The sequence below is a fragment of the Glycine soja genome, chromosome 7, assembly GCF_004193775.1.
Source record: "Glycine soja cultivar W05 chromosome 7, ASM419377v2, whole genome shotgun sequence".
Taxonomy (NCBI): domain Eukaryota; kingdom Viridiplantae; phylum Streptophyta; class Magnoliopsida; order Fabales; family Fabaceae; genus Glycine; species Glycine soja.
In genome coordinates this window covers 34,379,171-34,398,969 of record NC_041008.1, presented here as the reverse complement: position 1 = coordinate 34,398,969, position 19,799 = coordinate 34,379,171, and the positions used below count along the sequence as shown (strand labels likewise).

The window sequence follows — 19,799 nt, the reverse complement described above, 5'->3', positions numbered from 1 at the left end:
CCCAAAGAGAAAACATCTTTCATACAAGATGCAAAATTTTAGATAAACTTGTTCTCTCATTGTGGATAGTGGATCTTGTTGCAATTGTTGTAGCGCAAGATTAGTTTCCAAGTTGAACCTCACTATCATTCCCCACCCAAAACCTTATAAACTTTAATGGCTCAATGAGCAAGGGGAAATGATAGTTAACCAACAAGTGACGGTACCTTTCTCCATTGGGACATATAAGGATGAAGTTAATTGTGATATAGTTCCCATGGAGGCAGGACATATTCTTTTAGGAAGGCCGTGGCAATTTGATAGGAAGATCATTTACAATAGCCTAACTAATGAGATTACCCTCACCCATCTTGCCACTAAATTTGTGTTGCATCCTCAAACACCTTCACAGGTGGCCAAAGATCAACTAATTATGAAAGATAAGAGGGATGAGGAAGAAAAACTAGAAAAACAAAAGAAAAAGAAGGATAGTAAGGCCTTGTCTTCAAAGGCCAAGGGGAAGGAAAAAGAGGAAAAGGATTCCTCCAAGAAGATTGTTAAGAAGAAAAATCATTTTGCAACAAAAAGTGATATTAAAAGAGCACTCCTTCTTAAACAATCTTTCTTCCTTCTCCTATCAAGGGAAACATCCCTTAGCACTGCCACAATTCCAACATTTGAGACCTTACCCCCAAAGGTCCAAGAACTCTTACATGAATTTGGTGATATATTTGCCAAAGATATACCCCCTGGGCTACCTCCTTTAAGGGGAATAGAACACCCAATAGATTTAGTCCCAAGAGCAAGCCTTCCTAATAGGCCAACCTATAGGACTAACCCTCAGGAGACTAAGGAGATAGAGTCTCAGGTTAAAGAATTGTTGGAGAAGGGTTGGGTCCAAGAGAGCCTAAGCCCATGTGTTGTGCCAGTGTTATTGGTGCCCAAAAAGGATGGTACGTGGAGAATGTGTATGTGAATGTATGTATACATGATTTTGATGATGTCAAAGAAGAATGTAACAAGGCTGCTTCAAATGATAAGCATTTGCTTCAAGAATAATTCAAGATTGCTTCAACAAACAAAGCCTTGTTTCAAGATTCACTAAAGACCAAGCCTTGCCTTAAAACAAAGTGCTTTCAAGACATGCAAGGCTCTGGTAATCGATTACCAGGAAGTGTAATCGATTACCAGAAGATAGGGTTGAAAAATAGCTGTTGAAAAAGGTTTTGAATTTGAATTTTCAACATGTAACCGATTACCATATGTCTGTAATCGATTACCAGCAACGAAACTCCTGAAATTCAAATTCAAAAGTCATGACCATTCAAATTATAACTGTGTAATCGATTACACAAACATTGTAATCGATGACCAGTGGAGAATTTTCAGAAAATCTGCCAACAGTCATAACTTTTCATTGGATTTGTGAATGGCCATCAAAGGCCTATAAATAGGTGACTTGGGCACGAATTTTAGAAGGAGTTTTTGCTTGGCAAAAATGTCTTATCCTCTCAAAAGAAAATGAGAGAGATTCCAAAAGAACTTCATTGTCAAATGCTCTCTCAAAAGAAATCCTTGGCCAAACACTTGCAAAATCTATAAGGATTCTTACATTATCTTCATTGTAATTTCTTCTCTTGAAGAGAGAATTCTTCTTCCATTCTTCTTATTCAATGAGATTGGCTAAGAGACTGTGAGTCTCTTGTTGTAGAGCATCTGAACACAAGGGATGGGTTGTTCCTGTGTGGTTCAGACTTTGTAAAGGATTTTACAAAGATAGTGGAAATCTCAAGTGGGTTACTTGAGTACTAGACGTAGGCACAGGAAGTGGCTGAACCAGTATAAAATTGTGTTTGCATTCTCTCTTCCCTTATCTCATTTATGTTATTGCAATCAATTTTTCCTTGCATGTTTAAAGAATATTATTAAATTGATTGTTGTTGCTTCTTCTGCATTCTAAGTCTATCCCTCTTAAGATTATTGAGGCCACAAGGACCAACATTAAACAATCTTTCTACCTTCTCCTATCAAGGGAAACATCACTTAGCACTGCCACAATTCCTACATTTGAGACCTTACCCCCAAAGGTCCAAGAACTCTTACATGAATTTGGTGATATATTTCCCAAAGAGATACCCCCTAGGCTACCTCTTTTAAGGGGAATAGAACACCAAATAGATTTAGTCCCAAGAGCAAGCCTTCCTAATAGGCCAGCCTATAGGACTAACCCTCAGGAGACTAAGGAGATAGAGTCTCAGGTTAAAGAATTATTGGAGAAGGGATGGGGCCAAGAGAGCCTAAGCCCATGTGTTGTGCCAGTGTTGTTGGTGCCCAAAAAGGATGGTATGTGGAGAATGTGTACAGATTGCAGGGCCATCAACAACATCATTGTAAAGTATAGGCACCCCATTCCTAGACTTGATGATTCGCTTGATGAGTTGCATGGTGCCAATATCTTTTCAAAAATTGATCTTAAAAGTGGGTATCACCAAATCAAGATGAAAAAGGGTGATGAGTGGAAAACCGCTTTCAAGACCAAGTTCGATTTGTATGAATGGCTAGTGATGCCTTTTGGGCTCACTAATGCACCAAGCACCTTTATGAGGCTTATGCATCATGTCTTAAGGGATTTCATAAGTAGATTTTTGTAGTTGTTTATTTTGATGATATTTTAGTGTACAGTAGGAGCCTAGATGATCACTTAGAACATCTCAGGCAAGTTCTTTCAGTCCTTAGGAAAAACACCCTCTATGCAAATATAGAGAAGTGTACTTTTTGTGTAGATAATATAGTGTTCTTAGGGTTTGTAGTTGGTAGAAATGGGTCCAAGTGGACCCTAAGAAAATCAAAGCCATCCAGAATGGCCCACCCCAAAAAGTGTGGGAGATATTAGGAGCTTCCATAGGTTAGCAAGCTTCTATAGAAGGTTCATTCCTAATTTCTCTACAATTGCATCACCTCTCAATGAGCTAGTGAAGAAGAATGTGGCATTTACCTGGGGTGAAAAACAAGAGCAAGCCTTTGCTTTGCTCAAAGAAAAACTTACAAAGGCACCTGTTCTAGCTCTTCCTGACTTTTCTAAAACTTTTGAGCTAGAATGTGATGCCTCTGGAGTGGGAGTTAGAGCTGTATTATTACAAGGTGGGCACCCTATTGCTTATTTTAGTGAAAAACTTCATAGTGCCACCCTCAACTACCCCACCTATGATAAAGAGCTATATGCCTTGATAAGAGCCCTCCAAACTTGAGAACATTACCTTGTTTCCAAGGAATTTGTCATTCATAGTGATCATCAATCACTTAAGTACATTAGAGGGCAAAGCAAGTTAAACAAGAGGCATGCAAAATGGGTAGAGTACCTAGAGCAATTTCCATATGTTATCAAATACAAAAAGGGAACAACAAATGTGGTAGTTGATGCCCTCTCTAGGAGACACACATTGTTTTGCTCCCTAGGAGCCCAAATTTTAGGATTTGATAATATTAGGGACTTGTATGCTTTACATGAACATTTCTCTCCCATTTACGAGAGTTGTGGGAAAAAGGCCCAAGATGGATTCTATTTGGCTGAGGGGTATTTGTTCAAAGAGGGAAAATTTTGCATACCCCAAGGATCCATTAGAAAATTACATGTGAAAGAGAGCCACGAGGGTGGGCTCATAGGCCACTTCGGGATAGACAAGACCCTTGTCTTACTCAAAGAAAAGTTTTATTGGCCCCATATGAAGAAAGATATCCATAAGCATTGCACTAGGTGTGTGGCTTGTTTACATCCCCTCATGGGCTATACACACCCTTACCCATCCCCTCTGCACCTTGGGTAGACATTAGTATGGACTTTGTCCTTGGGCTTCCTAGAACCCAAAGAGATGTAGACTCTATCTTTGTGGTGCTGGATAGGTTTAGCAAGATGGCACACTTTATACCATGCCACAAGGTGGATGATGCTTCCCACATCTCAAAACTCTTTTTCAGGGAAGTTGTGAGACTCCATGGTTTGCCTATGACCATTGTGTCAGATAGAGATGCTCAGTTCCTTAGCCACTTCTGGAAAACCTTATGGGCTAAGCTAGGAACTAAACTTCTTTTCTCTACCACTTGTCATCCACAAACTGATGGGCAAACAGAGGTAGTGAATAGGTCTTTATCCACCCTTTTAAGGGCTCTTCTGAAAGCCAATCATAAGTCTTGGGATGAGTATCTTCCTCATGTAGAATTTGCCTACAATAGGGGGGTTCATAGAACCACTAAGCAATCCCCTTTTGAGGTTGTCTATGGGTTCAATCCCCTAACACCGTTAGACCTCATTCCCCTCCCACTGGACACTTCTTTTATACATAAAGAAGGGGAATCTAGGTCAGAGTTTGTAAAAAAGTTGCATGAGAGGGTTAAGAACCAAATAGAGAACCAAACAAATGTGTATTCAACTAAAGACAATAGAGGAAGAAGAGAGCTAGTTCTTAATGACGGTGACTGGGTTTGGCTCCATCTTAGGAAGGATAGATTCCCTACTAAAAGGAAATCCAAGCTTAGCCTTAGAGGGGATGAACCTTTTCAGGTTATAGAGAGAATCAATAACAATGCCTATAGGTTGGACCTCCCAGAAGAGTATGGAGTCAACACCACTTTTAACATTTCTGATTTAATTCCTTTTGCAGGTGGAGCTGATATTAAGGAGGAGGAACTAACAGATTTGAGGTCAAATCCTCTTCAAGGGGAAGGAGATGATGCAATCCTCCCTAGGAAGGGACGAGTCACTAAAGCCATGAGCAAGAGGCTCCAAGAGGATTGGGCTAGAGCTGCTGAAGAAGGCCCTAGGGTTCTCATGAACCTCAAGATAGATTTCTGAGCCCATGGGCCAAGGTTGTGTCCAATTATCTTTGTACATATTAGACTAGGATGTCATTATATTTGATCCTTGTATTTAAGGCTCCATAATGTAGGTAGGGTATCCTAGAAATACAGGATTTTTCAGCCCTTGTATTTTAGGGCACCTAGACTAGTTTTTGTATTAGGGGTAATTTTGTAATTTCACATGCACTAAGTGAATATTTGATGTGTGTGTTGGGAAATAAAATTTAATTGAATTGGTAGAAGCACAATCCAATTAAATTTTAGAGGGGGTGAGCATTTGCTTACTACACCCCATTGCCACATCATATAGTCATACTTTGTGCATGTCCTTCATGCTTTACATGCCTCATGACACCTAAGCACACTTAGTAGAGAATCTTGGAATTGATCTTGGATTAGTGGGCTGAACCATAACTAAAATTCACTAATCATAATTAGTGAAATTTTGGCTCCAAAGTTTGGCTCCACAAATTCAATTTCAAATTCAAGTGAAATTTGAATTGAAATTCAAATTTCCCTCCAATTTTGTGTGACACTTAGGCTATAAATAGAGGTCATGTGTGTGCATTTTTTTCAACTTTGATCATTTGAATATTAAACTTCAGATTTCAGAGCTCTTTTAGAGCACAAAATTTCGTGCTCTTCTCTTCCTCTCCCTTCATTCATCTCCTTCTTCCTCTAAGCTCTTATCCATGGCCTCTTATGGTGGTGAGCTTCTTCTAGACTCACTTTTCCTTGAAGTGGCGTCTCCTCTCTCTCTTGCTTCTCCATTACGTTGTCATTCATCTTCCAAAAAGCAAAGGAATCCATTGATGGAGAAGATCCTAGGTCTACAAGCTCCAATGGAGCTGACATCAGGGGCAGTGGCCTACAAGATCAAGCTTCCTTCGGGTTCAAGCATACATGATGTATTCCATGTCTCTCAATTGAAGAAGCATGTAGGTGAAGCAGTAACTTCTTCTAGTCTTCAAAGTTCAGTAGAAGGAGATCCTCTAATCAAAGAACCTGAAGCTATTTTGGATCGCATGACAGTAAAGAGAAGGGGTCGAGCGATTACTAAGGTCCTAGTAAAGTGGAAGCATAGCTTGCCAGAGGATGCAACTTGGGAATTGTTCTTTGATTTGAAGCAAAGGTATCCTCACTTCCAACCTTGAGGACAAGACTGAAGCTAAGGGTGGGGAATTGATACGGGATATTCTTGTAAGTAAGTCAAGAGAGGGATGGGTAGTTAGAATAACAGAATAACAGACATTCCCAAGGGGAAAGTGGTGAGACATAAATAGAGGTTGATTCCTCTGATTCAGTGAATCAAAATTTGTAAACACTCTTGTATCTCAATTTCCTTTCTAATAAGATTCGGAGACCGTTCTTTCATTGGCGTCCCTACTCTTCTCTGAAATTCTTCGAGTCTCATCCTAGAATTACCTTAACAAAGTCTAAATTTGCACAACCAACTGAACTAATCTTTGTTAGTCCCACAACCAATATACCACTCATTAACCGAGGGAAGAAATTCTTAAATGTTTTGTGGATTAAAGTTGGTAAAGTTCAAAAGTCCTTTTCTGAAAACAATTTCTTTCTTCATTTGATGCATTTAAGTTTTTTTATAATGCATTGGAATTTATAAAAGTATTTTCCAAACTTTAATCCAAACATAACCTTAATAATTCATGCCAAATTCAATTGTAGTAACTTACACACGTAAAATTAAGGTAGATCATAGATTCACAGGTGAAGAGTTTATTTCCTACAAAAACTAAGAGTGAAACAATAATTTACACTTAAAATCCATAGAACCTTCCTCTGTAGCACGGTTTAACAATAGCCAATTCAAATGTCTACAAAACAACCGTACTTATGCTGTCCTATGTCAAGGCTGTCAAACATTCCATGTTCAATTGCTTCCTCATATGGCTTATTTGAAATGACTGATTATGCATAACTCATTGTTGCATATAATAAGCAAAAAGCAATTGTCTAGAAAAGAATTCCATTCACTGCAGAAGCCACCACTAATCTCTTGTTTCTTTTGTACATTAGGCCTCTAAACAGCACTTCACCTGTGAGGAGCCGATGTATGCGGCATAGGGTACGTCATAGGGCCCATATTTACTGGTGCACCAGGTACGACTGCACCGGGAACCGGGGCTCGGACTCCATATGCCATGTGTGCAGGTGCAGGAAGGTTCACTGGGGTGCCAACAGCAGATACTAAGGGTCCTCCTATTGGTTGTCCAATGGTTGGAGCAGCATAGATACCAACACCTGGCACCCCTGTTGATGCCGGGGTGTCCGTTTTGGCTGCTTTGGCAGTAGAATTTCCAGCAGAACCGTTTGTTTGACCGGTTATTGGTCCTTGAGGTGCTGAAATGTCTCCATTGATAACGCTGGTGATATCATGTATGCTGGATCGCCTTCTATCTTTGTTCATGGAGTTCAAACGAATGAAGTATTTTTGGGCATGGCTTGCTACTTGTGTAGGTGTTCTTGTCACCACAAAGTTCCTTGATATGCTTCGCCAGTCACCTTTGCCATACTTATCCAAGCCCAGAAGAAATAACCTGTTCAACCAATTTGAAATTTTAAAACGAAATAAGCTTAGCATACGGATGCATCTATTTGATATCCAAAAAAGAGAAGCATTCAATAGCAGTACCAATAAAACTGTAAAATCCACACACTGTTGTAATCACTGATCCTCAGATTGTAACTCAGTACTGAAGAAATTCAATATAGCATCAGTCCACAGCATGTATTAAAGTCAGCAGCTAGCTTATGAATAGTAGAGGTACCAGTAGTAACAGCTTTGCTGCTTGTTTAACCTCACTTGATAAATGTTACAAATGTCCTGTTCTAAACTTGTAATCCAAGGCAACACATAGCACCATTGTAAGTGCTCTAGGTTTCAGAAGAAAACCTCATGTCACGCTGACAGCACAGTATGTAAACTCCAGGATTAATCTGATTGGAACTGAATCAGAAAGAAAGGAAAGCTTCTATTAACGAGAGTACAAGTGATTCGCAGGACATTTGAGAGGCCTGCTGGACTCTCCCACAACACAAAAATCTGAATTCCCTCACAAATCACAAGATAAAATCTCCCTCTCGACCCCTTTTCTTATTTATAGGCAACATTCCTTGTTTTTCTAATTATCTCTGCTTCCAACTAACTAAGGCCCCGTTTGGCGTGGTTGAGTTTCTGATTTTCAATTTCAAATGCCTTTTCAAAACGAAAACATATTCAGCAAAATTGAGACCGAGTTAGTTTTTTACTTGTTTTCAAAACAGTTTTACCCTTATTTAAAAAACAATAAAAATTGATTTATTGAGTTCGGTTGTTAGTTTTAGATCTCAGTCCCCTTCCCCACAGGGACCTACTCTCTCTCTCCCCCTCCCCCCATCCCTCTCTCTCTCTCTCTCTTGACGACTCTCAATCTCTCTCAGAAAACTAGACACCGTTGCCGCGACCGCCGCCACCATGTACGGCAGCGCCTTGATCCTGCACGATCCTCTCATCTCTTCCAGCGACTACAGAGGTGGTTCCCACCGCAAGGCCCTTCGAAAGAAGTTGTACATCCCCGACACCGTCGTGCCGGCCAAGGAGGGGCAGCAGTAGGCACTCGTGCCCGCCAGCAAGTCGAATCCGCTCAACATGCTCCTCACCAGTGGCGCCACCGAACTTGACACCGTGGACCGTGGTTTCTCTCGTGCCTCCGTCAGATCTGTTATTGGTTCTCTCTTTTGCATTGTCATTGATTATGAGTTTACCATTCTCCGTTCTCTCTTTTCTCTCGGCGTCACATTTTTTTCTAATAAACATTTTATTTTTCTGAAGATTCAAAACAGATTTTTGAAAATTAGAAACAAAACTACAAATTATAAACTGAAAACTAGTTTTAGTTTATACAAATTTTAAAACGAAAAATCAAAAACCACCCCAAACGGGGCCCAAACTATCTAAGTTTTCCACTATGTAACTAACTATAGGGATTACCTATCAATCTCCAGCTTCACCCTGGAATTCCCGATCATATTTCTTTCTTTTGTTTTCGTTTTCCAGGTAATATCAGATAAAAAAAAATACATAGTTCTTGGCAGGAAGGAAACTTAGTCAGCAGTTCATTCCCTGGCTAGTGTAGAGAAACTGGGTTAGCACATTCACATGTGGAATTATTTTGAGGAATAGAGAGGAATGATATGTCAGGCATAAATTTGAAAGGGGTAAGAATATATCATTGAATTGTGATAAACAATTCAGAACATACTTGCTGGATGAACAGAGAGATTTTGCTATGTGACCATTTTAAAAGTCTATAAGTATGCCATATGAAGCAGGGATATAGAATGTGCAGAAAGAGTGCCACAAGCTTTAGATTTGACATAAGGCAACCAGCAAGAAACGGGAAACAGAAGCTAAGTTGAAAGAGAATAAAGAGATAGTGCCAGGACTAATAAGTAATAACCAAAGTTCCAAACCTACTCAAGAGCTTAGCTACAATACAATAAAAACAATACATCACAATAATAAGACACAAAATACACACATGCTGACAAAAACTTATATCAAGTTTATTATATTATTGCCTAAGTTCTTGAATCAAATTGTGACATAAGGATACTTTTCTAAAATTGCACAGCGTATCCTTAATGGAGTCTAATTTAATGTTAGAAAAACATCCCCAAGTCATTGTTTGATTTGAGAATTTAATGAGAAATAAACGCAACTTGCTCTATAGATTTAAATAAGGCAATAAAAGGGAAACAGAGGCTGAGTTTGAGGACAATCAACGGATAGTGCCTGGAGTAATAATTAAAGTTCCATGCCTAGTAGTGAACTTAGCTACAACAATATAAAAACACATCATAAGTCATAACATAATCGTTCTACTTAAAAAAAAATAAGATTGCTTTGATCTTTGTGAAGGGAGATTTCAGTGGATCTTTCTTTTTCTGGCATTAGATTGAAACCTCAAAAGAATGATAGCAACCTCATTAACAATTTAATGAGCACAAGAAGGATAACTTTAAGTGACTTAAAACACCAACTAAAATTAAGTGACCAAAACTTTTTAGCATACTTTGGAAAAATCAGATGCTCAAAGCCAGCAAAAGAAAGGAAAATTGTCAGTTTTTTTAACCCTAAGTAATCAGAAGAATCTAAGGAATAAGTCCCAACTCTGGAATCCTAGATTCCCTTTTCGAACAATTTTATATGTCAAAGTCAGAATCTTATAGAACTCAAGCAATTGTGAATAACAAAATTAAACTATAGACACAAATGTAGGCCTAATATCAAATATACTTACACAAAAGCAAAATGATGACAGCAATCAGATTTGTGATTTAGCTGCTACCAATATGACCAAATATTATCACACATGTGGCTTTTAAAGAACCAGAAATGTAATGGCAGCAGCGGCAGCAGCAGCAGAACAGTTCATTTAAGAATCTTGTACTACTTTTCTCCGGAGATATATAATAGTATCCTAATCTTGGATTTAACAATAACAAAATTGTTTATACAACAAACAAATGCTTGTCCAATACAAACTTAAAGCATGTAAGGCTTGAAATAGCACCAAGACCATCTCTATCAGATCTTATTTGAAGTTAAAAGAAAATCTATTTTGCTTATGTGCTACATTTATAGTAAAATCCAAAACAAACAATGGGGTCTTAAGGAAATGTGCCAAAAAAAACAGAGAAATAATTAAGGCAATTTCCATGAATTAGCCACTCTTAAGGTTCATAAGTACAATTAACCCAAAATTTAACCTATAAAGGATTTTATTTTACAAGGTCTGTAACTTCATTCACTATAGGATCAACATAAGCACAATTTCTTACCAACCACAGCTGTGGAACAGAAGTTACCTAGGGTTGCAAAAGAGCTGGCACAGAAAGTCCAATGTGAGACTCAGGTTATACATAGTACACTGAGAAACATGAACTTACGACATTTGTCAGTGTGTTATAACGGATCTTGAAACCCTAAACATAAACTGGACAACAAAAAAGGGATAAACATTGACTTCACTACCAAAAGAGCCTTTGGCTTAGTGGAGTGGCATATGGTGTTTCTGATGTACTCAGAGGTTCAATCCTGATGCAGATACTCCAACCCCCTTTCCCCCTCCCTTGGGCCTCCTTGTGGAGGATCTCATAGGTCTCACCCCAATGATGGGACCTCCCCTATGCCCCAGACTGTCCTTAAAACACACAAAAAGTAATCCTGCTTTTTCTTAAACAGAAAATAAATAGGACAAGGTCTAAGCATCACCCTAATCCTTGAATATAAAACCAGCTTGAATAGAATTACTTGCTTGTGGATAATGTTGCAAAATTTGTTAGCATGCTAGTCCTTTATCCTGACAAACATATGAATTTACTATTCTTTGACTTTAACAGTTTAAAGTTTAACCATCAAAACTAAAAGGAAAAAATATCATGGAAAGAAAGACTTGATACACGTAAAAAATCTTTAACACAAACCCTGCTCACAAGATGTATCCTTGATTTCAAAAAGTACAAGGAAATAAACCATGACTTACAACACAACTTTAATCAAAAACAAAGGAAAGAAGAGTTAATAAGAAGAAAATAAAACGCAACATGGAAGCTACATCTTTGAACACTGACAAACAAATTTGAAACTGGAGCAATCAAACTATCTTCCTTTTACCCAAATTAGATCCAAAATCATAAATTTTCAATATTCCAATTAAATATGTTGAGAATCAGAAATATTTAATGTATAGATTTATTAGGATCTGATTTATAGGAAACATACCTGATTTAAAGGAAACTAAATATCGTCTCATCATCATTATTTATTGTAATGACCACTATATAATAAAGCATCCGCTGTGTACTCTGACACATGGTTTTCACACAAACATCTCTCAGTTTCTCCTATTTTAACAAAATACAATATGTTTAGCAAGCCCTCGTCCCTCAAATCCTACTAACACAAGTGTGCATTTGATACATGCACTTGAAGAGCTTAGCCATTCAATAGACAAAAGATTCACCAAATGACAAAAGCATCTCAATGATAAACCAAAAGACCTTCCCACATCAGGCAGGGCTGAACTATCTCAGATCAGAAGGAATCTAAAAGAATGATGGAAGATTTTTAGAAATAACATTATATAATTTCACCTCCCAAAGAGTTAAAATAACAAAGCAATAAGCTAAAAACAAGCAGATGAAGATGACAAACACCATGGCATAGCTACCCAATAATACCAAGAATTTATTGTTTATTGTATTCAGTTTCCAACATGATAATAAATCAAACACATACAAGTATGGCATCTCCCAAACATGAATGCACATTTATATAGTCACACGTGCAGAATGGAGCATTGGATAGAAAGACCATATCAGCTAAAAAAGGTCATGCCCTAAAAGGTACCTAGAAGAGATACACCACATCCTGACTGGAAAATAGAAACATGCAACAAGGACCAAAAATTTACACTCAATAGATTGTTTATGGTGATATGACAAAGCCAGTTTGATCTCAGTGATGTGAAAAAAACTCCATAAGAATCTTGCAAATTTGTTTCCAATGTCAATACCAATCATTGTTATTCTAACCCAGTAATTGTATCAGCAACAAAATCAGGAATTCTTATGCTCATTTTTCTTGGTTGACTTAATAATTACTTGCTGGTGCCCAGACATAAAATACAGTTGTCTTTTCATAATCATGGTTTTAAAAATATTTTATTGTTTCTACTCCTTTCTCCTTTGTCCCAGTCCCATCCAATCCATTAAATGATAAAGCATAAATCTTATTTTGTCATTCATATAAGCTCTGTTCAATATGGCATGAACCAAGGAGCAAAACAGTGCCATAATTATAGGAACAGACAAATAATTGCCATGCACACGGGAAGTAAAGTGACCAACACTGCTGAAGCTCACTAGAAGATCTTTATTTCAAAAGCATTCTACCAGACACAAACTCTATCAACAATTTTGGCTCAAGGGAAATAGTTTTGCATTCTACCTATTAAGAAATCTTAGGTTAGGATATCCCTATTACCTGTGTAATATTTTCTTACCTTGAGAAAATCTACAAAAAAACTAATAATGAAGTATCCGATTGGATTCGATTTCTCTAGCACACAAGAATGAGTTAATTAATCACATAAATTCTTGATCTAAGAAGATGAGTTGGTTGTTGACCATTTTTTTCTTTTTCTTTAAAAGTATAAAAACATCCAAAATGTGTCTAATACTTTTATAGCAATGAAACATTTAGCAATATAAAAAAGAAAAAAAATAGTAATATGAGTATGTACCAATTAAATACACAATATCACTCAATAAAAGAAAAGCTTAAATCAAGATCTATGAATTTGTGAACAAGTACAAAAAACACAAACACCAAGCTAAATTAAAGATTGAGGAAGAACTCCTTATCCGGAAATGGGCCCTTCACTATATGATTTATCTTTTATCTCAAAGTCCAGAAGAGCCCCAAAATACACTCCAAGACTATGCAAGTATCCCAGCATCAGTCTCATTTACATTGCATCAATGATAGAAACCAGTACCAAAATCGAAAGAAAGAATGATTTTAACCCTAATCCCAAGACCCAACGTGAAACAGACTTAGGAACAGATCAAGAATGATTACAGTAGGCTTCTCAGTAGTTTGAGTGACTGATAGAACAGGACCAGAAACAGAGGAAAAGATTGTATTATTATGGTGGTGCTTCCAACACCCAAGACAGAATACAAAGTGAGTTTCGAGGTCTCACCACCCTCCACTTCCTACTCCCCCATTCTAACTTCCCTCTAATTCACTATTTATAGTTTCTTAACTAACTAACAGTTAGTTCTAACTATCTAACAGTTAGTTATCCTAACTAACTGACAGCTAACATACACCTTTCCCCCATCTATCAATACCCCCCCCCCCCCCCTCTTCAAGATGGAAGGTTAGAGAAGAGCTGAAGTCCTAGCTTTCCCTTATGGCCTTTATTGAAGGGAGTAAAATCCTCATTTTTACCCCCAAAATCGACAGTGTAACAGGGACAAAAGGGGGGTTTTGATTCCAATTGGCATAGTGCCACTGCAGTGTTCTATTTGCCACAATTTTGCTTGCTATTTCTGCCACTACAGTCATGACCAAGAAAATGCTCTTTGATGGCTTTCCAGTATCGGCCCAGGGCCATCTGACCCACTATTGTGTGATATTAATAATCCCAGGTAGCCCAAATTCCTTTTTGTTTTTAAATGTATTGTCTTAGGAAAGACTTGAGGGACCGTATTAGTCAATTTTTTTCTATTTCAGAGAAGCCTGTGTTAGACCTCTTAAAAAGAATGTTTATAAGAGAAGGGGGGCAAAATAATTGTTATGTGCTGTCAATAGCAGTTAGTTTTAATAGGACAGCAGTTACTATTATTAGGAGCAGTTTATTAGGAATAGTTAGCAGTTAGTTTTAATAGGACAGCAGTTACTATTATTAGGACCAGTTTATTAGGAACAGTTATTTTAATTAGGCAGTTATGGGTATGTGTAGAATAAGAAGGAAAAACAGAATCATATTCTGGTTATCCTGAAGATGTGTGGTTTAGACCTTGGGAGGGAGAGAACCAAGTTCTCGAAATCTTGGCTTGTTTGAGTGAATATTCTGATTCTAATTGTTGTAATTCTGTCTCTGTTTTGGAAAGAATAATTCCTGTAGAGTGTTTCTATAAAATTCAGTCATTATTATCCAATTTCTATCAGCCTGCAACTCAACCCAATTTATTTAAGGTTTAACTGGCCACCTAAATGTTTCTTCTCATGGTCAATCTATTCTTTCTAGTACACATCTCAAAATCATGCCCACAAATATAAACTAATGATACACAACTGTAACTTGAGCACTTAATTATGAAAAGGTACTACGAAAAAATGGTCCAGTCTAGTATGAACAAAATCAAATAAAATCCCAACATAATACACTTTGCAAGCCATAGATCAACTGAGTCCTAAGCTATCTTTCCCCATTGCCTAACAGAACCCTAATCTGCGTATACTGCTCATTGCCATCTACAGATGCAGGATACTACTCACAGTTGAAGTTTGACAAAACAAGGGCATAAGTGTCAAATCCTTTTACAGTTTTAAGATCTCATACCCGCTTATGCTCTAATGTAGTTAATTAGCTGTTGATAGGACCATAAGATTAATGTTAAATCTAGACTACAATTGTTAAATGGAAGATTGTAGGAGCATTTCTGTAAAAGATGTAACATGTAAGCTTCTTGCTAGATGAAACAATAATTTCTTGAAGCTATGATAAAAGACAAACTGTTATAAGCCCAACAAATTGGCATGATCCAAACATATGATTTATGTCATCCAACGAAGATAAGTACAGAGTATACATCAAGAAGGAAATAAGAACCAAATAGCATAAATCAGTGCAGCAGTAAAGAACTACTTTCATGGAACATCCTTAAATTCAAATTATAAGTTTTCACTTTTATAGGTTTATGTCTTCAAAGATGTTGCACTGAAGATTAAAATAATTATACTCTCTCATTCAGCAGTTTAGGTTCTGTGTCCTGGTAAAGGAAAGTGTAGAATAGAAAAAGAAAAGAATAGCATAGTCGGAAATTGAAAGGCTTGCTATTAAGAATTTAACATAACACAATGCAGACAACAGAACAGACACGTTTGAGGCATAACTACTCTAAATTATCGCTACGATAACTGATACAAATATGGAAAATGGCCTGTCATGAAGTATTGCAGCAACATATTACAAATATAGACAATGATACAACAAGAGACCACATCAAAGGAAATAACCAATGCTGTTAAAATCAGGATCTAGATGGTAAGATCACACGATCTTGCAATCCTGATGCCCTGTCCCGAACGTGAGATCATGAGATTGTGTGAGTTTGTCAATCCTCAAATTAGAGATTTTGGGGCCGGATTGTGTAACCTGGTTCACATAAACAAGGATTTTAACCCATTTTGGTTCCCTAAATAGTGGCTTTTGCTTAACAAAACAGATCCCATCTCTCATTCATGCCTTTTGCATATGTGCCCAAGCCCTTCACAGGTCACAGCATCTCATTCACATCTAGTTCTGCACCACCATTCATCTACGCCATCGCTCACACACATTGACCTTGCTGTCTTGAACCATCCTTCTGATATCTCTTGAGTCTCAACCCTCTCTTTTGCTGTCTTGCTGATTCAATGGGCATCCTCACACAGCTTCCCCATCTCTGGTGCCAGTTTAGTGCTTTGGTCAGCTAGGCCAAAATCTGGTATGCTTCCAAGTTTGTTTTGGTGTTGTCTTTGTTTAGTAATCACTGAAAAAAGGCTTCTGCTGGGCAAGTTGATAGTGGGGCAGGGGCTGGTGGTTATATATGCGACTAATTATGAGTTGTTTTGAATGTTATGGTTAGGAAATTCCAGTTTTATGTTTGACTTAATGTTGTTATTTATAGAGGGGTTTCTCTCTCTCTCTCTCTCTCTCTCTCTCTCTGTGTTTATTAGTGTAATTTTACAATTTGGGTAAGATCTTACAATCCTACATTTTACAATCTTGCAACCCTCCTCTTGTTGCTAAGTAGTTTCTCGATCTTGATAACATAGGAAATAATTGTTAATAATCATAATGCCTGTTGAGATGGAACTAGCAGAGTGCAAAACTGAATCAAAACTCAGTTCAACATCGAGATTCCCTTTTCTCCTCCTCTGGTTTTTATCACTTCATCCTCACCTAAAACTGTTACCAGTTTAAGGAGTATTGGATGCAATGCCATCTTATTAACTAGTACAGATAAATGACAAAAAAGAGAGAGAGAGATTTACGAAAAGCTGCAAACAAATTTTTTGAGGTGTATAGACTCAGAATATATCATGATGTTCAGACTTCAAAATGCATAGGATAGGATACAGAGTCCACAACTAGATACAACTAGAACTATCCACACACAAAAATGTTTAAGCATCATAAACCTGAGATTTAAAGAATAACCATTTAAATGTAACCTCTACTAGCATATACAGGTTTTTTCAAAATATATAAGCAATATTAAACTTGCCTGTGTTCATCCTCAGTCCAAGCAATCCCCTTTCGTCGTTCCTGATCTGATCTTGAAGCCTTAGTTCCATGATTAGACTCACTGCTATAATGTCCAGGACCGCTGCCCTTCTTGCCAGCTCCTTCATCACTAGCATGGCTTGTTGAGCCCTCTGAAGAAGAATTATAAGACGGAAGAGGCACACAACCGGATTCGATCTGGTTAATATCTTCAACCAAGAGCTCATAATGCTGTTTGATTTCTTCTATAGTCTTCCCCGGCACGTCAGCCACAATCTTCTCCCATCGATCTGAAGCATCCTCCAGATGAGTTGCCAACGCATTTTCAAATGCTTTATCCTGCTCTCTGCTCCACTCAGAGCTACTATCCACTTCATCCACAGTCATCTAGTCTTGTTTGAAGCAACTACAGAGTTTTATTAGAAGAGGAAAGGTTTCTACCTAACTGCTCTAAATCTAGGTTAATGCCATCTTATATACCACAAACTCTGCGTTGTTCTATAGTGCGTACCACAAATATCAACCTTGCTGACATGCTATAAACTTAGGGAGCAGATGTGTTGGACTACAAGGTGAAGCCTGGTGTGCAGAAAATGGCAGGAAGCTGAACAGAGTTCAATACCAATGGAATCCCAAAAATCTTATGAGGTATGTGAAATTTCAAAGGTGATTTACTTCAAAATTCGGAAAACCAGACACTTGTGAATTTCTGACTTGCTGATGAATGAAAAGGCAAAAAAGTCCAGTTAGAACATGAAAAAATATCTCAGTCTGACAACCATAAAATCATGGATGCAATACATGAGACTTTAAGGGAACTAGAAATTAATTTGAAGGCCAGTCCATGAAATCAATGTAATCACCGGCTAGGATTTCAGATTGAGAAAGAGACCTTTCAGAAACAAACAAAGAAGAAAGAATAGATAAGACTACAAGGGAAAGCTAAGGGCATTCAACATAGCTATTTCCCATTCAATAAAAAACAAACTTCAGCTTACCATAGCCCTACTGATAACAACAGTTTTAACAGCACAGGCCCACAAAACCTTCACCCATAAGTATAGCCACTGTAGAACTCATTTTCACTGAACACACTCAGCATCATATTCTGTTTTCTATCCATGCCATGGAACAGACAGTAATTCATAGTAACTAACTAGGCATCAAGGCCTCAGAATCAGTGAAACTAGTAAGGTTAAAAATTAAAATCTCATAAAGTAAAAAAGGGTGTAAGAATATACACAGTGATTAACAATTTGGTTCAAAGTCTTTTTCCGAGATTGGAAGTTAATAAAGCCAACTTGTACTCAAATACAAAATCCATTAAATATTCTTAATCTCAACAGTTTTTATATAACAACTTAACAGAAGCAAGAAAACCAACCTCATTAACATCCAATGAATTACTCAACTGTAGAATCCATTCAGTAGGTGTATGAAAACGGTATTATAAGAACTCAATTCAATTAACAACTGATCTCCATCTTAAAACACTGGATGCAAAATTTCATCAATAAAAAACAAGAGAAGAAAAAACAAAAAGAAATAATGGATGCACAAAGTCACACGCACTGTCAAGCTTCTGACACATTAACCAACCAACAATAAAAAGATTTCTTTAACGCCACCTAACATATTACGTTCACAGTCAAGTAAAACCTAATTCTGAGTGGGACAGTAAAAGAGAAATTCACCCACCAAAAATTTTCCAAAATACACAAAAACAAAAACCATAGAAGACATTTCATAAAACTGCATTTGGAACTAACTTAATTTCAACCTAATTAAAATAAAAATAAAATAAAATAAAATTCCCATTCAATCTGAAAAAGACAACCTAAAGAGTAAAAAACACAAACACACAGATAATAAATTCAGGTTTAAGTTAAAACCCTAATATTTGGTGAAAATTTCAAGGGTAGAACTCACACACAAATCATAAATGACATTGATGGTTGTCTTGAAAAACCACAGAGAGGTTCATGATGGGTCAATTTGGTCCCATCCCAACAACTGCTTTGCTACAAATAGGGACAGCTGGGGTTGAAAAAGCCCCAACCCAAGTTGCAAACCACAGGAATCTGCAGTGCCCATTAATATCTGACAGATGATACAATATCAAAGAGAGAGAGAAACTCAAAAGCCAAAATTCTAGAGAGAGAGAGAGAGAGAGAGAGAGAGAGAGAGAGGCAAACAAATTAAAAAATAAAGGTTCAATTTTTACACCATTTTATCGGACCCAAATGAAAAATGATGAAATGAGTGTGCCAAGATGAAATTGAGAGGAAATAGCATAAGATGGTCATAAGTTGTGACGAGGGGTGTGATGATTTGTGAGCAATGGAGAAATAATGAGGTCATCACCTTTATCTGTGTTGTGCAATGCTTCAATCTTTCTAGCTGCCGAGTTCTGAGGGACTGTTGCACAATACACAGCCACAAGAGTCAAATAATGTTGTCTCTGCATATATACTGCTCTGTACCACTGACATGTCCCTCTCGCCTCTTATTTTGTTCCCCTTATTCAAAATTAAATTCCCAAAATTCATAATTAAAAATGGTTTGAATTAAATATATATTTTTTATTTCCAAAAATATTATGATTTTTTATTTTAGTTTCTATAAAAATATTATTTATTTTTAGAATGAGTTTTACTTTTATGCATTGTGTAAAAGTTTTATAATAACTACAAATTATAATAACTATAATTTTTAAAATAATTTTTTAAAAACTCAAACTCAAAAAAAGTAAGAGAAAATCAACAAATTTATTATACATGAATCAGGAGTGTGTATAGTAAAAGAAAATGAGTAATTAATTAGAGAGAAAAATAACATGTTAAAAATTTACCTAAATGTCAAAAACCTAAATGTCAAATAATATGAAACCGGAGA

The 19,799-nt window shown here is 37.1% G+C and overlaps 1 protein-coding gene across 1 annotated transcript; it reads right to left on the bottom strand.

Annotated features, from left to right (window-relative positions):
• Positions 1 to 6,516: 6,516 nt before the first annotated feature.
• LOC114419348 (transcription factor SRM1-like) lies at positions 6,517 to 19,376 on the bottom strand. The gene is made up of 3 exons (XM_028385004.1): positions 19,269 to 19,376; positions 16,906 to 17,621; positions 6,517 to 7,394 (listed from the first exon to the last, which is right to left on the bottom strand). Exons 2-3 carry the CDS (start codon positions 17,289 to 17,291, stop codon positions 6,890 to 6,892), a joined length of 891 nt encoding a protein of 296 aa, XP_028240805.1. The 5' UTR covers positions 17,292 to 17,621; positions 19,269 to 19,376; the 3' UTR covers positions 6,517 to 6,889.
• Positions 19,377 to 19,799: the final 423 nt, after the last annotated feature.